The following is a 17,608-nucleotide window of genomic DNA, read 5'->3' on the forward strand; positions in this document are numbered from 1 at the left end:
TTTAGCCAGGAAATCCAGTTTTCTTTTGCTAGAACAAGATACATAGGATTCAGTAAAAAGATATATTAATAGCATTTTTACCAATTACATAGAAAAATACCTTCATTATGAACAGATGGGTAAAATGACGAAGAAACAGATTATCCACAGAAAGCCAGAGCATAGCTCAAGGAATTTCCGAGTTGACAATTATAAACTTCAGTTAAAGTATTTCGAGGTTTTCCGTTGAGTGAATTGGGACCCGGATCTCCCGGATTCTCTGACTTTAGGAAGATGACCCAGAAGGTCAAACTCGGCTCGGATTAATGTTACGCCAACAGAAAGCTGTAGGAACCGGGTGAGCGAGACAGAGACTGCTAGATGAGCTCTTACTGAGATAAGATGAAATCCAGAGTTTACGTTCTTTGGGTGACAGATTATAACCAAACCCCAAAACCTTTTACACCCCATATAATTACCTTCCGGCCATGGAAATTTACCGCCTTGTTCTGCAAAAGGTAGAGGAAATTTAAAATGTGATCATTGATACTTTTTACAATCAAACATGCTAATGATAGCTTGTAAGTGAAGTCATTCTGTATGTTTACTCACCCCATATTACACGCAGAATTTGTATCGGCCATTCTGTTAAATGCCATTAAGAAAATAGATATAAACTAGTAGAAAGTTTTATTTCATAGTAAAGTGTTATTAAAATCTGTATTATTTATTCATTCGTTTTTAGGCTACACAATTTGTTTCCTGATCCTTTGCTTTGGATGAAATCTGGATAATGTTTCCATTTAGAATTTAAATTAGGTAATATCTGTATGTCTCCCTCCATTACCCCACAGAGTAAAGAGAAGCCACTAAAATGGGCAGACAATTGAAATAAATTCTAACAAATATTAGGAAGGTCCTCATTTCTTTTCATTGGCTTCATTTCAGGTCCTTCCTTGTTTTCAGAGATTAGCAGAAATGCAGGAATTTGTCCAAATTATTACTATTAAAATTTGTATCAATTAGAATGCACATCTAGTGAATATTCTAATAAATAGTCTAATGAACAGTCCAAGCAGATTGTAATTTATAGATAATAATCTTGAAAAACAATTCAACTTTTTGTAAATGTACCTTTCATCTCAGGAAATTTGCCTTCATTTTCTAAAAAATAAATAAGTAAACAATGTTTTGAAATCTCATGTAATTATTATATGTGTGAAACGAGAATCCCCTACACACTATATGACATCCCTGATAATTACAAAGAGATATTTTGTACTAAATTCTGTTTTTGGCTGTCCTGGAGCTTTAGGGGGTAAAATAACATGTCATTATTATAAGTGTAAAACGGGAATCCGCTACACACTATATTCTGCCATTCGTGATAATTACAAAAATATATTTTGGACCGACTTGTGTTTTTGACTGCCCTGGAGCTTTAGGGAGTAAACCCACAAGACTTTCCTTTTATCATCTCAAGCGGCGAGGACTTTATGTGTTTATCTAGAAGTCGGCAGTAAGACGGGACTGATTCACCACCTATAGAAACCACGTCTACAGCCGTCCTCTATCTACATCTATTTCATGACACTCAACATGATTTGGTAAGAGAAATACAGACAACGCTGTTAAAAGTCTTTCATTAAATGGCGTTATTGACAATTGTTTCTTTCTGTTAGAACTTTTCTTACAAATATCTACAGAATTACATGGAGAACAAATTCACTTCCCCATAACGCAATCTCTCCAATTACCTTTTAACCAGGAAAGCCAGGCTTCTTGTCCTATGAAAAGATAAATAGGGCTTCATAAAACAAACATAAGTGGCATTCTTTACTAGTTCTATAGAAAAAAAAGCATTATTTATGACTTAATGGGTGAAATGGGGAAAAAAAACATAATTTCATCCACTGAAATCCAGAGGAGACCTCAATACATTTCCTAGGTGAGAACTTTAATCGTAAAGTGAAACCAGTTAGAGGTTTTCCGTTGAGTGACTTGGGACCCGACTCTCCTGGATCCTCTGACTTTTGGAGGATCTTCCGGAAATTCCAACTCAGCTCAGATTAATGTTGGGCCAAAACATGGTTTTGCATTTAACATATTAATGGTCATTTCAAAGTAAATCAGCTTATTAGAATTTTCATTTTCTGACTTTTCGGGCAAAATTCGTGTTTCTTTATTTCCAAATGAAAGTCGGTGTAATTTTCTCTTTCTCGGTCTCTATCTTCTTAAACCAACATTATAAATCTAAATTCACCAGAATTTAAAAATGAGATCTGTCCGTTTTACTTTACTACCATATAGCCCAAAAAGGAAATAGAAATATAAAACATAAAGAATAAAATAAAAACATAGAACTAGATAGATATAAATTTCTCTATAACTTGAACATTTGAACACTCTGGAGTAAAAGTGCGCTATATATACCTTTTTTCCTTGGAACGATACCACCAAAATCTACAAAAAAAAAATATATAATTTAAAATGTATAATATTTCTATAGTATGAAAAATAAAACCAATGACTATTTCTTTTTATGTTAGTAAAAATATACTGACCCAATGTGTGATGTTGAATTTTCATTGTTGGTCCTGTAAAAAATGTAAAATAAATTAGTAATTGCTATATTTTTATCCATTTGTAGGTTATTTCAATCATTTATTGCCGATAGCTCATGTGTACTATATACAGCTCATATTTTTGACTAATCTAATCGTCTGATAATGATTATTTAACTCAACTTTAGCATTGTTAGTCAAAAGACACTTTTTCGACGGTTACTACAAATATATAACGATCAGTGGCCTCAGACACCAGTAGAGTTATTACCTTTACAAGTATGGAAGAACTACTTTCGGGTTACTTCTCACCTATTGTTTATTTGACAATGATGAACCTTCCAAAACTATCTATTCTAAGAGCGCTATCGATAAACATATTCATAAATTTATACAAAGATAGTGCTCACCGTTTAGAGAAGGTGCAATGGACCCATAGGCCATATTTGGAGAATAACCAATGCTTAGGAGGCCAAAAGGCATTGTAGGATTCTTAACAGTATGGAAACTGAAGCCACTCGGCAACCTGAACTCTCCCCAAGAGTATTCTGTTCCCGGGAAATCTCTCCACTGAATCCCTTCGGGAGCCTTATCATCTATGGTGATTCCTGACTGACCCGGTTTCTTGATTATAATAACACCCTTGTTGTTCTCAATGTCTTTCTCCCCATTGATTTGAGCTTTATAACTATAGCTCTTGGTATCAGGCACAGTTATGAGAAATGGGTCCAAGGGGTTTCCTTCAGATATTCCACCAGTGCCAAAGAGATGGACCTGAATATTATTGTTAGCACGCAGGGACAAAGGAGATGACTCTGAGACATCAAACGTGACCATCTCTCCTTCTTCTAAAGGTTTCTTTCCCTTTTCAGTCCCTGATTGGTATTCAACTTCAGTCGGTTGGTAAGCCATAACCATCGCAATGTCTGATTTAGGCTGGAAGGACAGACCGGGAACAAAGTAGGTATCTCCCCAGCGTTCCACTGGTAGGAGCTGCTCGTAGACATGGCCACAGTTTCCATTTTTCTGGGAGCATGTGTGCCCACTTAGGACTGTTATCGGATATTGGGCTTCTACCTTGGTGCCCGACAGATCGTCTTTGCTCTGAATCTGCATGGCTTGGTTGGGCTCCAAGGTGACACGTAGAATGCTTCCCTTCGGATAATCCTGTCCCTGGAAGTTCACATCTCCTTTTAGATGCATTTTAACATTTGTTGGCATGTCATTGGAGATGATGGCAAACTCTTTATATTCTGTGTCGGGTCCCCACGGAGGTGTGACAATGTAATAGAGAATTCCCCAGGATTCCACTGGGTAAAGCAAAGCTGTATCAGAACTGCCGTATTTGGAACTACGCGACACAACTGCCACCCCATGATCGGCTTCAATGACCACTGATCTGGGGGATGTGTCCGTTCCCAGCATCTCTACGGGTTCTGTGATAGGAACGGATACCGTTTCCCCATTGTTGACCGTCACTTCTTTCTTGAAATCAGTGTTGCTAATGGTAAGCGTGACCTGCGTGGAGGGGTGGGTGCCGGTAATTTGAAACTCCACTTGAGGAATTTCGTCGGCTCCGTGATTTTGCAGGAACGTGGTGACAAATTTTTTGCCGACTGTAGTTGCTTCTTCAGGGCCTATAAATAAAAATTGGAGGGAAATTGAAATAAAATGAAACATGTTTTCCATCTTTACGATTACAACTGTAGATATTTTCCTTCAAAGATGAAATATTTTATTATAAGGTGTGACTTAAATTAATATGTTTTTACAGGTTTTAATACTTTTGGCATCTACATTTTTCTGAAAAGTAACATTAATTTATAGAGGGAAAACTCGACACCTGTTCTTTGGTTAAAATATTATAATTATTTGGTGCACCTTTAACAGATGCTATAATTACCTTCCCGCCATCGAATGTTACCGCCAAATTCTGCAAAAAAAGTAGAGGTCATTTAAAATTTGGAGGTCAATAATTGTTTTGCATTTCTAAGTCAATCTTCTCGTACTGTATGTCTACTCACCCCATATGGGTTGCTGCATTTGTATTTTCCATTCTATTTAGTGAAATAAGGAAAACGTATATCAGAAAGTTTTAATTCAAAATAAAATGCCTTATGTCAATGTTCTGAGAATTCAGTAAAAAACATTTTTTGTTTCTCCCTCCCTTTCTCCGGCTCTCCGGCTCTCCACAGATCGAGGGGGAGGTCGACAAAAACAGACAAACGAGTGAATTCATTTCTAATAAATGTTATCATTACTTATTTGTTTTCGTAAGTTTCGTATAGGTTCCCGCCTCCTTTTAGGAGATTCGGATAAATACAAATACACAAGTCTAATGTATATACTAATCAGATTGTACTTTATAGATAATAATCTTGAAAAATAAATATAAATGTTTAACAATTACCTTTCATTGTAGGAAATTTAGCTTCATTTTCTATAAAAAAAAAGTGAAGTATTTGATAAACAAAATCTTGAAAGACGGTGTAATTATTATATGTGTATAATAATCCACTATACATTATATATATTATTTACATCCTTCTCATTCTATCTCATTCATGTTTATCCTCTTAATGTATTGTAAGATCGTAATATCAAGGCCTTCTTCTCCTTCTGCCCAATAACACAATATCTGCATTTACCTTTTAACCAGGAAAGCCAGCCTTCTTTTCCTATGAAAAGATAGATAAGGCTCAGTAAAGAGATATATAAATGGTAGTCTTTACCGATTAAACAGAAAACAAACATTAATTATGAACTGACCGGTAAAATGGGGCAAAAAGAGAAACCTGCAGTAAAGCTCAATGAACTTCCTTGCTGTCAACTAAAATTGTTAAACTATATAAAAAGATAAACTATTAAGAGGTCTTCAGATAACTGAATTGGGACCCGGATCTCCCGGATTCTCTGACTTTAGGAAGATGACACAGAAGGTCAAACCCGGCTCAGATTAATGTTACGCCAACAGAAAGCTGTAGGAACCGGGTGAGCAAACAGAGACCGCTAGACGAGCTCTTACTGAGATAAGATGAAATCCAGAGCTTACGTTCTTTGGTTGACAGATTATAACCAAACCCCAAAACCTTTTACACCCCATATAATTACCTTCCGGCCATTGAAATGTAACGCCATTATCTGTAAAAAGTAGAGGTGATTTAGAATGTGGAAGCGCATCACCAGCCGCCATCTATCTACAACTATTTTTTGAAACTCAACATTATTTTGTAAGATTTACCTTTTAGCCAGGAAATCCAGTTTTCTTTTGCTAGAACAAGATACATAGGATTCAGTAAAAAGATATATTAATAGCATTTTTACCAATTACATAGAAAAATACCTTCATTATGAACAGATGGGTAAAATGACGAAGAAACAGATTATCCACAGAAAGCCAGAGCATAGCTCAAGGAATTTCCGAGTTGACAATTATAAACTTCAGTTAAAGTATTTCGAGGTTTTCCGTTGAGTGAATTGGGACCCGGATCTCCCGGATTCTCTGACTTTAGGAAGATGACCCAGAAGGTCAAACTCGGCTCGGATTAATGTTACGCCAACAGAAAGCTGTAGGAACCGGGTGAGCGAGACAGAGACTGCTAGATGAGCTCTTACTGAGATAAGATGAAATCCAGAGTTTACGTTCTTTGGGTGACAGATTATAACCAAACCCCAAAACCTTTTACACCCCATATAATTACCTTCCGGCCATGGAAATTTACCGCCTTGTTCTGCAAAAGGTAGAGGAAATTTAAAATGTGATCATTGATACTTTTTACAATCAAACATGCTAATGATAGCTTGTAAGTGAAGTCATTCTGTATGTTTACTCACCCCATATTACACGCAGAATTTGTATCGGCCATTCTGTTAAATGCCATTAAGAAAATAGATATAAACTAGTAGAAAGTTTTATTTCATAGTAAAGTGTTATTAAAATCTGTATTATTTATTCATTCGTTTTTAGGCTACACAATTTGTTTCCTGATCCTTTGCTTTGGATGAAATCTGGATAATGTTTCCATTTAGAATTTAAATTAGGTAATATCTGTATGTCTCCCTCCATTACCCCACAGAGTAAAGAGAAGCCACTAAAATGGGCAGACAATTGAAATAAATTCTAACAAATATTAGGAAGGTCCTCATTTCTTTTCATTGGCTTCATTTCAGGTCCTTCCTTGTTTTCAGAGATTAGCAGAAATGCAGGAATTTGTCCAAATTATTACTATTAAAATTTGTATCAATTAGAATGCACATCTAGTGAATATTCTAATAAATAGTCTAATGAACAGTCCAAGCAGATTGTAATTTATAGATAATAATCTTGAAAAACAATTCAACTTTTTGTAAATGTACCTTTCATCTCAGGAAATTTGCCTTCATTTTCTAAAAAATAAATAAGTAAACAATGTTTTGAAATCTCATGTAATTATTATATGTGTGAAACGAGAATCCCCTACACACTATATGACATCCCTGATAATTACAAAGAGATATTTTGTACTAAATTCTGTTTTTGGCTGTCCTGGAGCTTTAGGGGGTAAAATAACATGTCATTATTATAAGTGTAAAACGGGAATCCGCTACACACTATATTCTGCCATTCGTGATAATTACAAAAATATATTTTGGACCGACTTGTGTTTTTGACTGCCCTGGAGCTTTAGGGAGTAAACCCACAAGACTTTCCTTTTATCATCTCAAGCGGCGAGGACTTTATGTGTTTATCTAGAAGTCGGCAGTAAGACGGGACTGATTCACCACCTATAGAAACCACGTCTACAGCCGTCCTCTATCTACATCTATTTCATGACACTCAACATGATTTGGTAAGAGAAATACAGACAACGCTGTTAAAAGTCTTTCATTAAATGGCGTTATTGACAATTGTTTCTTTCTGTTAGAACTTTTCTTACAAATATCTACAGAATTACATGGAGAACAAATTCACTTCCCCATAACGCAATCTCTCCAATTACCTTTTAACCAGGAAAGCCAGGCTTCTTGTCCTATGAAAAGATAAATAGGGCTTCATAAAACAAACATAAGTGGCATTCTTTACTAGTTCTATAGAAAAAAAAAGCATTATTTATGACTTAATGGGTGAAATGGGGAAAAAAAACATAATTTCATCCACTGAAATCCAGAGGAGACCTCAATACATTTCCTAGGTGAGAACTTTAATCGTAAAGTGAAACCAGTTAGAGGTTTTCCGTTGAGTGACTTGGGACCCGACTCTCCTGGATCCTCTGACTTTTGGAGGATCTTCCGGAAATTCCAACTCAGCTCAGATTAATGTTGGGCCAAAACATGGTTTTGCATTTAACATATTAATGGTCATTTCAAAGTAAATCAGCTTATTAGAATTTTCATTTTCTGACTTTTCGGGCAAAATTCGTGTTTCTTTATTTCCAAATGAAAGTCGGTGTAATTTTCTCTTTCTCGGTCTCTATCTTCTTAAACCAACATTATAAATCTAAATTCACCAGAATTTAAAAATGAGATCTGTCCGTTTTACTTTACTACCATATAGCCCAAAAAGGAAATAGAAATATAAAACATAAAGAATAAAATAAAAACATAGAACTAGATAGATATAAATTTCTCTATAACTTGAACATTTGAACACTCTGGAGTAAAAGTGCGCTATATATACCTTTTTTCCTTGGAACGATACCACCAAAATCTACAAAAAAAAAATATATAATTTAAAATGTATAATATTTCTATAGTATGAAAAATAAAACCAATGACTATTTCTTTTTATGTTAGTAAAAATATACTGACCCAATGTGTGATGTTGAATTTTCATTGTTGGTCCTGTAAAAAATGTAAAATAAATTAGTAATTGCTATATTTTTATCCATTTGTAGGTTATTTCAATCATTTATTGCCGATAGCTCATGTGTACTATATACAGCTCATATTTTTGACTAATCTAATCGTCTGATAATGATTATTTAACTCAACTTTAGCATTGTTAGTCAAAAGACACTTTTTCGACGGTTACTACAAATATATAACGATCAGTGGCCTCAGACACCAGTAGAGTTATTACCTTTACAAGTATGGAAGAACTACTTTCGGGTTACTTCTCACCTATTGTTTATTTGACAATGATGAACCTTCCAAAACTATCTATTCTAAGAGCGCTATCGATAAACATATTCATAAATTTATACAAAGATAGTGCTCACCGTTTAGAGAAGGTGCAATGGACCCATAGGCCATATTTGGAGAATAACCAATGCTTAGGAGGCCAAAAGGCATTGTAGGATTCTTAACAGTATGGAAACTGAAGCCACTCGGCAACCTGAACTCTCCCCAAGAGTATTCTGTTCCCGGGAAATCTCTCCACTGAATCCCTTCGGGAGCCTTATCATCTATGGTGATTCCTGACTGACCCGGTTTCTTGATTATAATAACACCCTTGTTGTTCTCAATGTCTTTCTCCCCATTGATTTGAGCTTTATAACTATAGCTCTTGGTATCAGGCACAGTTATGAGAAATGGGTCCAAGGGGTTTCCTTCAGATATTCCACCAGTGCCAAAGAGATGGACCTGAATATTATTGTTAGCACGCAGGGACAAAGGAGATGACTCTGAGACATCAAACGTGACCATCTCTCCTTCTTCTAAAGGTTTCTTTCCCTTTTCAGTCCCTGATTGGTATTCAACTTCAGTCGGTTGGTAAGCCATAACCATCGCAATGTCTGATTTAGGCTGGAAGGACAGACCGGGAACAAAGTAGGTATCTCCCCAGCGTTCCACTGGTAGGAGCTGCTCGTAGACATGGCCACAGTTTCCATTTTTCTGGGAGCATGTGTGCCCACTTAGGACTGTTATCGGATATTGGGCTTCTACCTTGGTGCCCGACAGATCGTCTTTGCTCTGAATCTGCATGGCTTGGTTGGGCTCCAAGGTGACACGTAGAATGCTTCCCTTCGGATAATCCTGTCCCTGGAAGTTCACATCTCCTTTTAGATGCATTTTAACATTTGTTGGCATGTCATTGGAGATGATGGCAAACTCTTTATATTCTCTGTCGGGTCCCCACGGAGGTGTGACAATGTAATAGAGAATTCCCCAGGATTCCACTGGGTAAAGCAAAGCTGTATCAGAACTGCCGTATTTGGAACTACGCGACACAACTGCCACCCCATGATCGGCTTCAATGACCACTGATCTGGGGGATGTGTCCGTTCCCAGCATCTCTACGGGTTCTGTGATAGGAACGGATACCGTTTCCCCATTGTTGACCGTCACTTCTTTCTTGAAATCAGTGTTGCTAATGGTAAGCGTGACCTGCGTGGAGGGGTGGGTGCCGGTAATTTGAAACTCCACTTGAGGAATTTCGTCGGCTCCGTGATTTTGCAGGAACGTGGTGACAAATTTTTTGCCGACTGTAGTTGCTTCTTCAGGGCCTATAAATAAAAATTGGAGGGAAATTGAAATAAAATGAAACATGTTTTCCATCTTTACGATTACAACTGTAGATATTTTCCTTCAAAGATGAAATATTTTATTATAAGGTGTGACTTAAATTAATATGTTTTTACAGGTTTTAATACTTTTGGCATCTACATTTTTCTGAAAAGTAACATTAATTTATAGAGGGAAAACTCGACACCTGTTCTTTGGTTAAAATATTATAATTATTTGGTGCACCTTTAACAGATGCTATAATTACCTTCCCGCCATCGAATGTTACCGCCAAATTCTGCAAAAAAAGTAGAGGTCATTTAAAATTTGGAGGTCAATAATTGTTTTGCATTTCTAAGTCAATCTTCTCGTACTGTATGTCTACTCACCCCATATGGGTTGCTGCATTTGTATTTTCCATTCTATTTAGTGAAATAAGGAAAACGTATATCAGAAAGTTTTAATTCAAAATAAAATGCCTTATGTCAATGTTCTGAGAATTTAGTAAAAAACATTTTTTGTTTCTCCCTCCCTTTCTCCGGCTCTCCGGCTCTCCACAGATCGAGGGGGAGGTCGACAAAAACAGACAAACGAGTGAATTCATTTCTAATAAATGTTATCATTACTTATTTGTTTTCGTAAGTTTCGTATAGGTTCCCGCCTCCTTTTAGGAGATTCGGATAAATACAAATACACAAGTCTAATGTATATACTAATCAGATTGTACTTTATAGATAATAATCTTGAAAAATAAATATAAATGTTTAACAATTACCTTTCATTGTAGGAAATTTAGCTTCATTTTCTATAAAAAAAAAAAAAGTGAAGTATTTGATAAACAAAATCTTGAAAGACGGTGTAATTATTATATGTGTATAATAATCCACTATACATTATATATATTATTTACATCCTTCTCATTCTATCTCATTCATGTTTATCCTCTTAATGTATTGTAAGATCGTAATATCAAGGCCTTCTTCTCCTTCTGCCCAATAACACAATATCTGCATTTACCTTTTAACCAGGAAAGCCAGCCTTCTTTTCCTATGAAAAGATAGATAAGGCTCAGTAAAGAGATATATAAATGGTAGTCTTTACCGATTAAACAGAAAACAAACATTAATTATGAACTGACCGGTAAAATGGGGCAAAAAGAGAAACCTGCAGTAAAGCTCAATGAACTTCCTTGTTGTCAACTAAAATTGTTAAACTATATAAAAAGATAAACTATTAAGAGGTCTTCAGATAACTGAATTGGGACCCGGATCTCCCGGATTCTCTGACTTTAGGAAGATGACACAGAAGGTCAAACCCGGCTCAGATTAATGTTACGCCAACAGAAAGCTGTAGGAACCGGGTGAGCAAACAGAGACCGCTAGACGAGCTCTTACTGAGATAAGATGAAATCCAGAGCTTACGTTCTTTGGTTGACAGATTATAACCAAACCCCAAAACCTTTTGCACCCCATATAATTACCTTCCGGCCATTGAAATGTAACGCCATTATCTGTAAAAAGTAGAGGTGATTTAGAATGTGGAAGCGCATCACCAGCCGCCATCTATCTACAACTATTTTTTCAAACTCAACATTATTTTGTAAGATTTACCTTTTAGCCAGGAAATCCAGTTTTCTTTTGCTAGAACAAGATACATAGGATTCAGTAAAAAGATATATTAATAGCATTTTTACCAATTACATAGAAAAATACCTTCATTATGAACAGATGGGTAAAATGACGAAGAAACAGATTATCCACAGAAAGCCAAAGCATAGCTCAAGGAATTTCCGAGTTGACAATTATAAACTTCAGTTAAAGTATTTCGAGGTTTTCCGTTGAGTGAATTGGGACCCGGATCTCCCGGATTCTCTGACTTTAGGAAGATGACCCAGAAGGTCAAACTCGGCTCGGATTAATGTTACGCCAACAGAAAGCTGTAGGAACCGGGTGAGTGAGACAGAGACTGCTAGATGAGCTCTTACTGAGATAAGATGAAATCCAGAGTTTACGTTCTTTGGGTGACAGATTATAACCAAACCCCGAAACCTTTTACACGCCATATAATTACCTTCCGGCCATGGAAATTTACCGCCTTGTTCTGCAAAAGGTAGAGGAAATTTAAAATGTGATCATTGATACTTTTTACAATCAAACATGCTAATGATAGCTTGTAAGTGAAGTCATTCTGTATGTTTACTCACCCCATATTACACGCAGGATTTGTATCGGCCATTCTGTTAAATGCCATTAAGAAAATAGATATAAACTAGTAGAAAGTTTTATTTCATAGTAAAGTGTTATTAAAATCTGTATTATTTATTCATTCGTTTTTAGGCTACACAATTTGTTTCCTGATCCTTTGCTTTGGATGAAATCTGGATAATGTTTCCATTTAAAATTTAAATTAGGTAATATCTGTATGTCTCCCTCCATTACCCCACAGAGTAAAGAGAAGCCACTAAAATGGGCAGACAATTGAAATAAATTCTAACAAATATTAGGAAGGTCCTCATTTCTTTTCATTGGCTTCATTTCAGGTCCTTCCTTGTTTTTAGAGATTAGCAGAAATGCAGGAATTTGTCCAAATGATTACTATTAAAATTTGTATCAATTAGAATGCACATCTAGTGAATATTCTAATAAATAGTCTAATGAACAGTCCAAGCAGATTGTAATTTATAGATAATAATCTTGAAAAACAATTCAACTTTTTGTAAATGTACCTTTCATCTCAGGAAATTTGCCTTCATTTTCTAAAAAATAAATAAGTAAACAATGTTTTGAAATCTCATGTAATTATTATATGTGTGAAACGAGAATCCCCTACACACTATATGACATCCCTGATAATTACAAAGAGATATTTTGTACTAAATTCTGTTTTTGGCTGTCCTGGAGCTTTAGGGGGTAAAATAACATGTCATTATTATAAGTGTAAAACGGGAATCCGCTACACACTATATTCTGCCATTCGTGATAATTACAAAAATATATTTTGGACCGACTTGTGTTTTTGACTGCCCTGGAGCTTTAGGGAGTAAACCCACAAGACTTTCCTTTTATCATCTCAAGCGGCGAGGACTTTATGTGTTTATCTAGAAGTCGGCAGTAAGACGGGACTGATTCACCACCTATAGAAACCACGTCTACAGCCGTCCTCTATCTACATCTATTTCATGACACTCAACATGATTTGGTAAGAGAAATACAGACAACGCTGTTAAAAGTCTTTCATTAAATGGCGTTATTGACAATTGTTTCTTTCTGTTAGAACTTTTCTTACAAATATCTACAGAATTACATGGAGAACAAATTCACTTCCCCATAACGCAATCTCTCCAATTACCTTTTAACCAGGAAAGCCAGGCTTCTTGTCCTATGAAAAGATAAATAGGGCTTCATAAAACAAACATAAGTGGCATTCTTTACTAGTTCTATAGAAAAAAAAGCATTATTTATGACTTAATGGGTGAAATGGGGAAAAAAACATAATTTCATCCACTGAAATCCAGAGGAGACCTCAATACATTTCCTAGGTGAGAACTTTAATCGTAAAGTGAAACCAGTTAGAGGTTTTCCGTTGAGTGACTTGGGACCCGACTCTCCTGGATCCTCTGACTTATGGAGGATCTTCCGGAAATTCCAACTCAGCTCAGATTAATGTTGGGCCAAAACATGGTTTTGCATTTAACATATTAATGGTCATTTCAAAGTAAATCAGCTTATTAGAATTTTCATTTTCTGACTTTTCGGGCAAAATTCGTGTTTCTTTATTTCCAAATGAAAGTCGGTGTAATTTTCTCTTTCTCGGTCTCTATCTTCTTAAACCAACATTATAAATCTAAATTCACCAGAATTTAAAAATGAGATCTGTCCGTTTTACTTTACTACCATATAGCCCAAAAAGGAAATAGAAATATAAAACATAAAGAATAAAATAAAAACATAGAACTAGATAGATATAAATTTCTCTATAACTTGAACATTTGAACACTCTGGAGTAAAAGTGCGCTATATATACCTTTTTTCCTTGGAACGATACCACCAAAATCTACAAAAAAAAATATAATTTAAAATGTATAATATTTCTATAGTATGAAAAATAAAACCAATGACTATTTCTTTTTATGTTAGTAAAAATATACTGACCCAATGTGTGATGTTGAATTTTCATTGTTGGTCCTGTAAAAAATGTAAAATAAATTAGTAATTGCTATTTTTTTATCCATTTGTAGGTTATTTCAATCATTTATTGCCGATAGCTCATGTGTACTATATACAGCTCATATTTTTGACTAATCTAATCGTCTGATAATGATTATTTAACTCAACTTTAGCATTGTTAGTCAAAAGACACTTTTTCGACGGTTACTACAAATATATAACGATCAGTGGCCTCAGACACCAGTAGAGTTATTACCTTTACAAGTATGGAAGAACTACTTTCGGGTTACTTCTCACCTATTGTTTATTTGACAATGATGAACCTTCCAAAACTATCTATTCTAAGAGCGCTATCGATAAACATATTCATAAATTAATACAAAGATAGTGCTCACCGTTTAGAGAAGGTGCAATGGACCCATAGGCCATATTTGGAGAATAACCAATGCTTAGGAGGCCAAAAGGCATTGTAGGATTCTTAACAGTATGGAAACTGAAGCCACTCGGCAACCTGAACTCTCCCCAAGAGTATTCTGTTCCCGGGAAATCTCTCCACTGAATCCCTTCCGGAGCCTTATCATCTATAGTGATTCCTGACTGACCCGGTTTCTTGATTATAATAACACCCTTGTTGTTCTCAATGTCTTTCTCCCCATTGATTTGAGCTTTATAACTATAGCTCTTGGTATCAGGCACAGTTATGAGAAATGGGTCCAAGGGGTTTCCTTCAGATATTCCACCAGTGCCAAAGAGATGGACTTGAATATTATTGTTAGCACGCAGGGACAAAGGAGATGACTCTGAGACATCAAACGTGACCATCTCTCCTTCTTCTAAAGGTTTCTTTCCCTTTTCAGTCCCTGATTGGTATTCAACTTCAGTCGGTTGGTAAGCCATAACCATCGCAATGTCTGATTTAGGCTGGAAGGACAGACCGGGAACAAAGTAGGTATCTCCCCAGCGTTCCACTGGTAGGAGCTGCTCGTAGACATGGCCACAGTTTCCATTTTTCTGGGAGCATGTGTGCCCACTTAGGACTGTTATCGGATATTGGGCTTCTACCTTGGTGCCCGACAGATCGTCTTTGCTCTGAATCTGCATGGCTTGGTTGGGCTCCAAGGTGACACGTAGAATGCTTCCCTTCGGATAATCCTGTCCCTGGAAGTTCACATCTCCTTTTAGATGCATTTTAACATTTGTTGGCATGTCATTGGAGATGATGGCAAACTCTTTATATTCTGTGTCGGGTCCCCACGGAGGTGTGACAATGTAATAGAGAATTCCCCAGGATTCCACTGGGTAAAGCAAAGCTGTATCAGAACTGCCGTATTTGGAACTACGCGACACAACTGCCACCCCATGATCGGCTTCAATGACCACTGATCTGGGGGATGTGTCCGTTCCCAGCATCTCTACGGGTTCTGTGATAGGAACGGATACCGTTTCCCCATTGTTGACCGTCACTTCTTTCTTGAAATCAGTGTTGCTAATGGTAAGCGTGACCTGCGTGGAGGGGTGGGTGCCGGTAATTTGAAACTCCACTTGAGGAATTTCGTCGGCTCCGTGATTTTGCAGGAACGTGGTGACAAATTTTTTGCCGACTGTAGTTGCTTCTTCAGGGCCTATAAATAAAAATTGGAGGGAAATTGAAATAAAATGAAACATGTTTTCCATCTTTACGATTACAACTGTAGATATTTTCCTTCAAAGATGAAATATTTTATTATAAGGTGTGACTTAAATTAATATGTTTTTACAGGTTTTAATACTTTTGGCATCTACATTTTTCTGAAAAGTAACATTAATTTATAGAGGGAAAACTCGACACCTGTTCTTTGGTTAAAATATTATAATTATTTGGTGCACCTTTAACAGATGCTATAATTACCTTCCCGCCATCGAATGTTACCGCCAAATTCTGCAAAAAAAGTAGAGGTCATTTAAAATTTGGAGGTCAATAATTGTTTTGCAATCTTCTCGTACTGTATGTCTACTCACCCCATATGGGTTGCTGCATTTGTATTTTCCATTCTATTTAGTGAAATAAGGAAAACGTATATCAGAAAGTTTTAATTCAAAATAAAATGCCTTATGTCAATGTTCTGAGAATTCAGTAAAAAACATTTTTTGTTTCTCCCTCCCTTTCTCCGGCTCTCCGGCTCTCCACAGATCGAGGGGGAGGTCGACAAAAACAGACAAACGAGTGAATTCATTTCTAATAAATGTTATCATTACTTATTTGTTTTCGTAAGTTTCGTATAGGTTCCCGCCTCCTTTTAGGAGATTCGGATAAATACAAATACACAAGTCTAATGTATATACTAATCAGATAATAATCTTGAAAAATAAATATAAATGTTTAACAATTACCTTTCATTGTAGGAAATTTAGCTTCATTTTCTATAAAAAAAAAAAAAAGTGAAGTATTTGATAAACAAAATCTTGAAAGACGGTGTAATTATTATATGTGTATAATAATCCACTATACATTATATATATTATTTACATCCTTCTCATTCTATCTCATTCATGTTTATCCTCTTAATGTATTGTAAGATCGTAATATCAAGGCCTTCTTCTCCTTCTGCCCAATAACACAATATCTGCATTTACCTTTTAACCAGGAAAGCCAGCCTTCTTTTCCTATGAAAAGATAGATAAGGCTCAGTAAAGAGATATATAAATGGTAGTCTTTACCGATTAAACAGAAAACAAACATTAATTATGAACTGACCGAAATCCGGACTTCGCGCCGGGTCGTGCCCGAGGGAGATTAACTTTCTTGGGGGTTCCTCCGCCTGTACGCTTGCACTCGCTTTTGGGTGATCGGGGAGTGCTGCCCTTTACAGATTTCCACGTGCGCGGACTACCGTCCATGCTGGATCGCTTCACTTACCTTCAAATAACGCATTATGTCTCCTCCCTTCCTAATCAGCAGAATCTGTACAGGGAACTCACGGTATTCGAGGCCTTATGCTCTCAGAAGCGCCCGCCAGCGGGGGCTATCTCCTTGCTCTATTCATTGCTGCTGTCTGGGTTGTCGGACTCGCCCCCTTCATTTTGCCTGACGTGGGAATCTGTGTGTGACGTACGACTCTCCGACGCTGACTGGACCAAGATATTCTCCCTCACCCATCAGAGTTCTAGAGCCACCAAGGTACAAGAGACTAATTATAAAATCCTGTCCCTCTGGTACCGCACACCTGAGAGGTTACACGCCATGTTCCCGACTGCCTCCGTCTGCTGTTGGCGGTGCGGCCGTGATGTTGGTACCATGCTTCACATCTGGTGGGCCTGCCCCGTGTTACAGGTGTTTTGGAAGGAGGTATACCGGGTTATTACAGAGCTTACTGACTCACCCCCGCCTTACCAGGCGCTGTCCATGCTTTTGCATCACACGTCGCTCCCTGTCTCGCGTTATAAGAAATCGGTCGTACGTCATTTGCTTGATGCGGCGAGATGCCTTATCCCTCTAAA

General features: G+C 36.7%; 3 protein-coding genes across 3 annotated transcripts; all 3 read right to left on the reverse strand.

Moving 5' to 3' along the window:
- Position 1: 1 nt before the first annotated feature.
- Positions 2 to 5,736, reverse strand: LOC128469759 (IgGFc-binding protein-like). Its single transcript, XM_053451556.1, has 8 exons — positions 5,655 to 5,736; positions 4,954 to 4,983; positions 4,447 to 4,476; positions 2,954 to 4,180; positions 1,114 to 1,143; positions 459 to 488; positions 265 to 371; positions 2 to 28 (listed from the first exon to the last, which is right to left on the reverse strand). Exons 1-8 carry the CDS (start codon positions 5,734 to 5,736, stop codon positions 2 to 4), a joined length of 1,563 nt encoding a protein of 520 aa, XP_053307531.1.
- A 51-nt stretch (positions 5,737 to 5,787) lies between these two features.
- On the reverse strand, positions 5,788 to 11,527 carry LOC128469760 (IgGFc-binding protein-like). Its single transcript, XM_053451557.1, has 8 exons — positions 11,446 to 11,527; positions 10,741 to 10,770; positions 10,234 to 10,263; positions 8,741 to 9,967; positions 6,900 to 6,929; positions 6,245 to 6,274; positions 6,051 to 6,157; positions 5,788 to 5,814 (listed from the first exon to the last, which is right to left on the reverse strand). Exons 1-8 carry the CDS (start codon positions 11,525 to 11,527, stop codon positions 5,788 to 5,790), a joined length of 1,563 nt encoding a protein of 520 aa, XP_053307532.1.
- A 51-nt stretch (positions 11,528 to 11,578) lies between these two features.
- LOC128469761 (IgGFc-binding protein-like) lies at positions 11,579 to 17,008 on the reverse strand. The gene is made up of 7 exons (XM_053451558.1): positions 16,936 to 17,008; positions 16,502 to 16,531; positions 16,020 to 16,049; positions 14,527 to 15,753; positions 12,691 to 12,720; positions 11,950 to 12,065; positions 11,579 to 11,605 (listed from the first exon to the last, which is right to left on the reverse strand). Exons 1-7 carry the CDS (start codon positions 17,006 to 17,008, stop codon positions 11,579 to 11,581), a joined length of 1,533 nt encoding a protein of 510 aa, XP_053307533.1.
- Between the last annotated feature and the right edge of the window lie 600 nt (positions 17,009 to 17,608).

Source organism: Spea bombifrons, chromosome 12, assembly GCF_027358695.1.
Source record: "Spea bombifrons isolate aSpeBom1 chromosome 12, aSpeBom1.2.pri, whole genome shotgun sequence".
NCBI lineage: Eukaryota > Metazoa > Chordata > Amphibia > Anura > Pelobatidae > Spea > Spea bombifrons.

What these genes read in the sequence shown, in the direction of transcription:
- LOC128469759 (XM_053451556.1), bottom strand. Translation starts at nt 5,736, where the DNA reads ATGGCGGCTGGTGATGCGCTTCCACATTCTAAATCACCTCTACTTTTT. An exon ending in TACATTTCAATGGCCGGAAG is followed by an intron (nt 4,984 to 5,654) that starts GTAATTATATGG and finishes TTTTTTTTATAG; the next exon opens with AAAATGAAGCTAAATTTCCT. An exon ending in TAACATTCGATGGCGGGAAG is followed by an intron (nt 4,181 to 4,446) that starts GTAATTATAGCA and finishes TTTTATTTATAG; the next exon opens with GCCCTGAAGAAGCAACTACA.
- LOC128469760 (XM_053451557.1), bottom strand. Translation starts at nt 11,527, where the DNA reads ATGGCGGCTGGTGATGCGCTTCCACATTCTAAATCACCTCTACTTTTT. An exon ending in TAACATTCGATGGCGGGAAG is followed by an intron (nt 9,968 to 10,233) that starts GTAATTATAGCA and finishes TTTTATTTATAG; the next exon opens with GCCCTGAAGAAGCAACTACA. An exon ending in CAAATTTCCTGAGATGAAAG is followed by an intron (nt 6,275 to 6,899) that starts GTACATTTACAA and finishes TACCTTTTGCAG; the next exon opens with AACAAGGCGGTAAATTTCCA.
- LOC128469761 (XM_053451558.1), bottom strand. Translation starts at nt 17,008, where the DNA reads ATGGACGGTAGTCCGCGCACGTGGAAATCTGTAAAGGGCAGCACTCCC. An exon ending in ACCCAAAAGCGAGTGCAAGC is followed by an intron (nt 16,532 to 16,935) that starts GTACAGGCGGAG and finishes TTTTTTTTATAG; the next exon opens with AAAATGAAGCTAAATTTCCT. An exon ending in CAAATTTCCTGAGATGAAAG is followed by an intron (nt 12,066 to 12,690) that starts GTACATTTACAA and finishes TACCTTTTGCAG; the next exon opens with AACAAGGCGGTAAATTTCCA.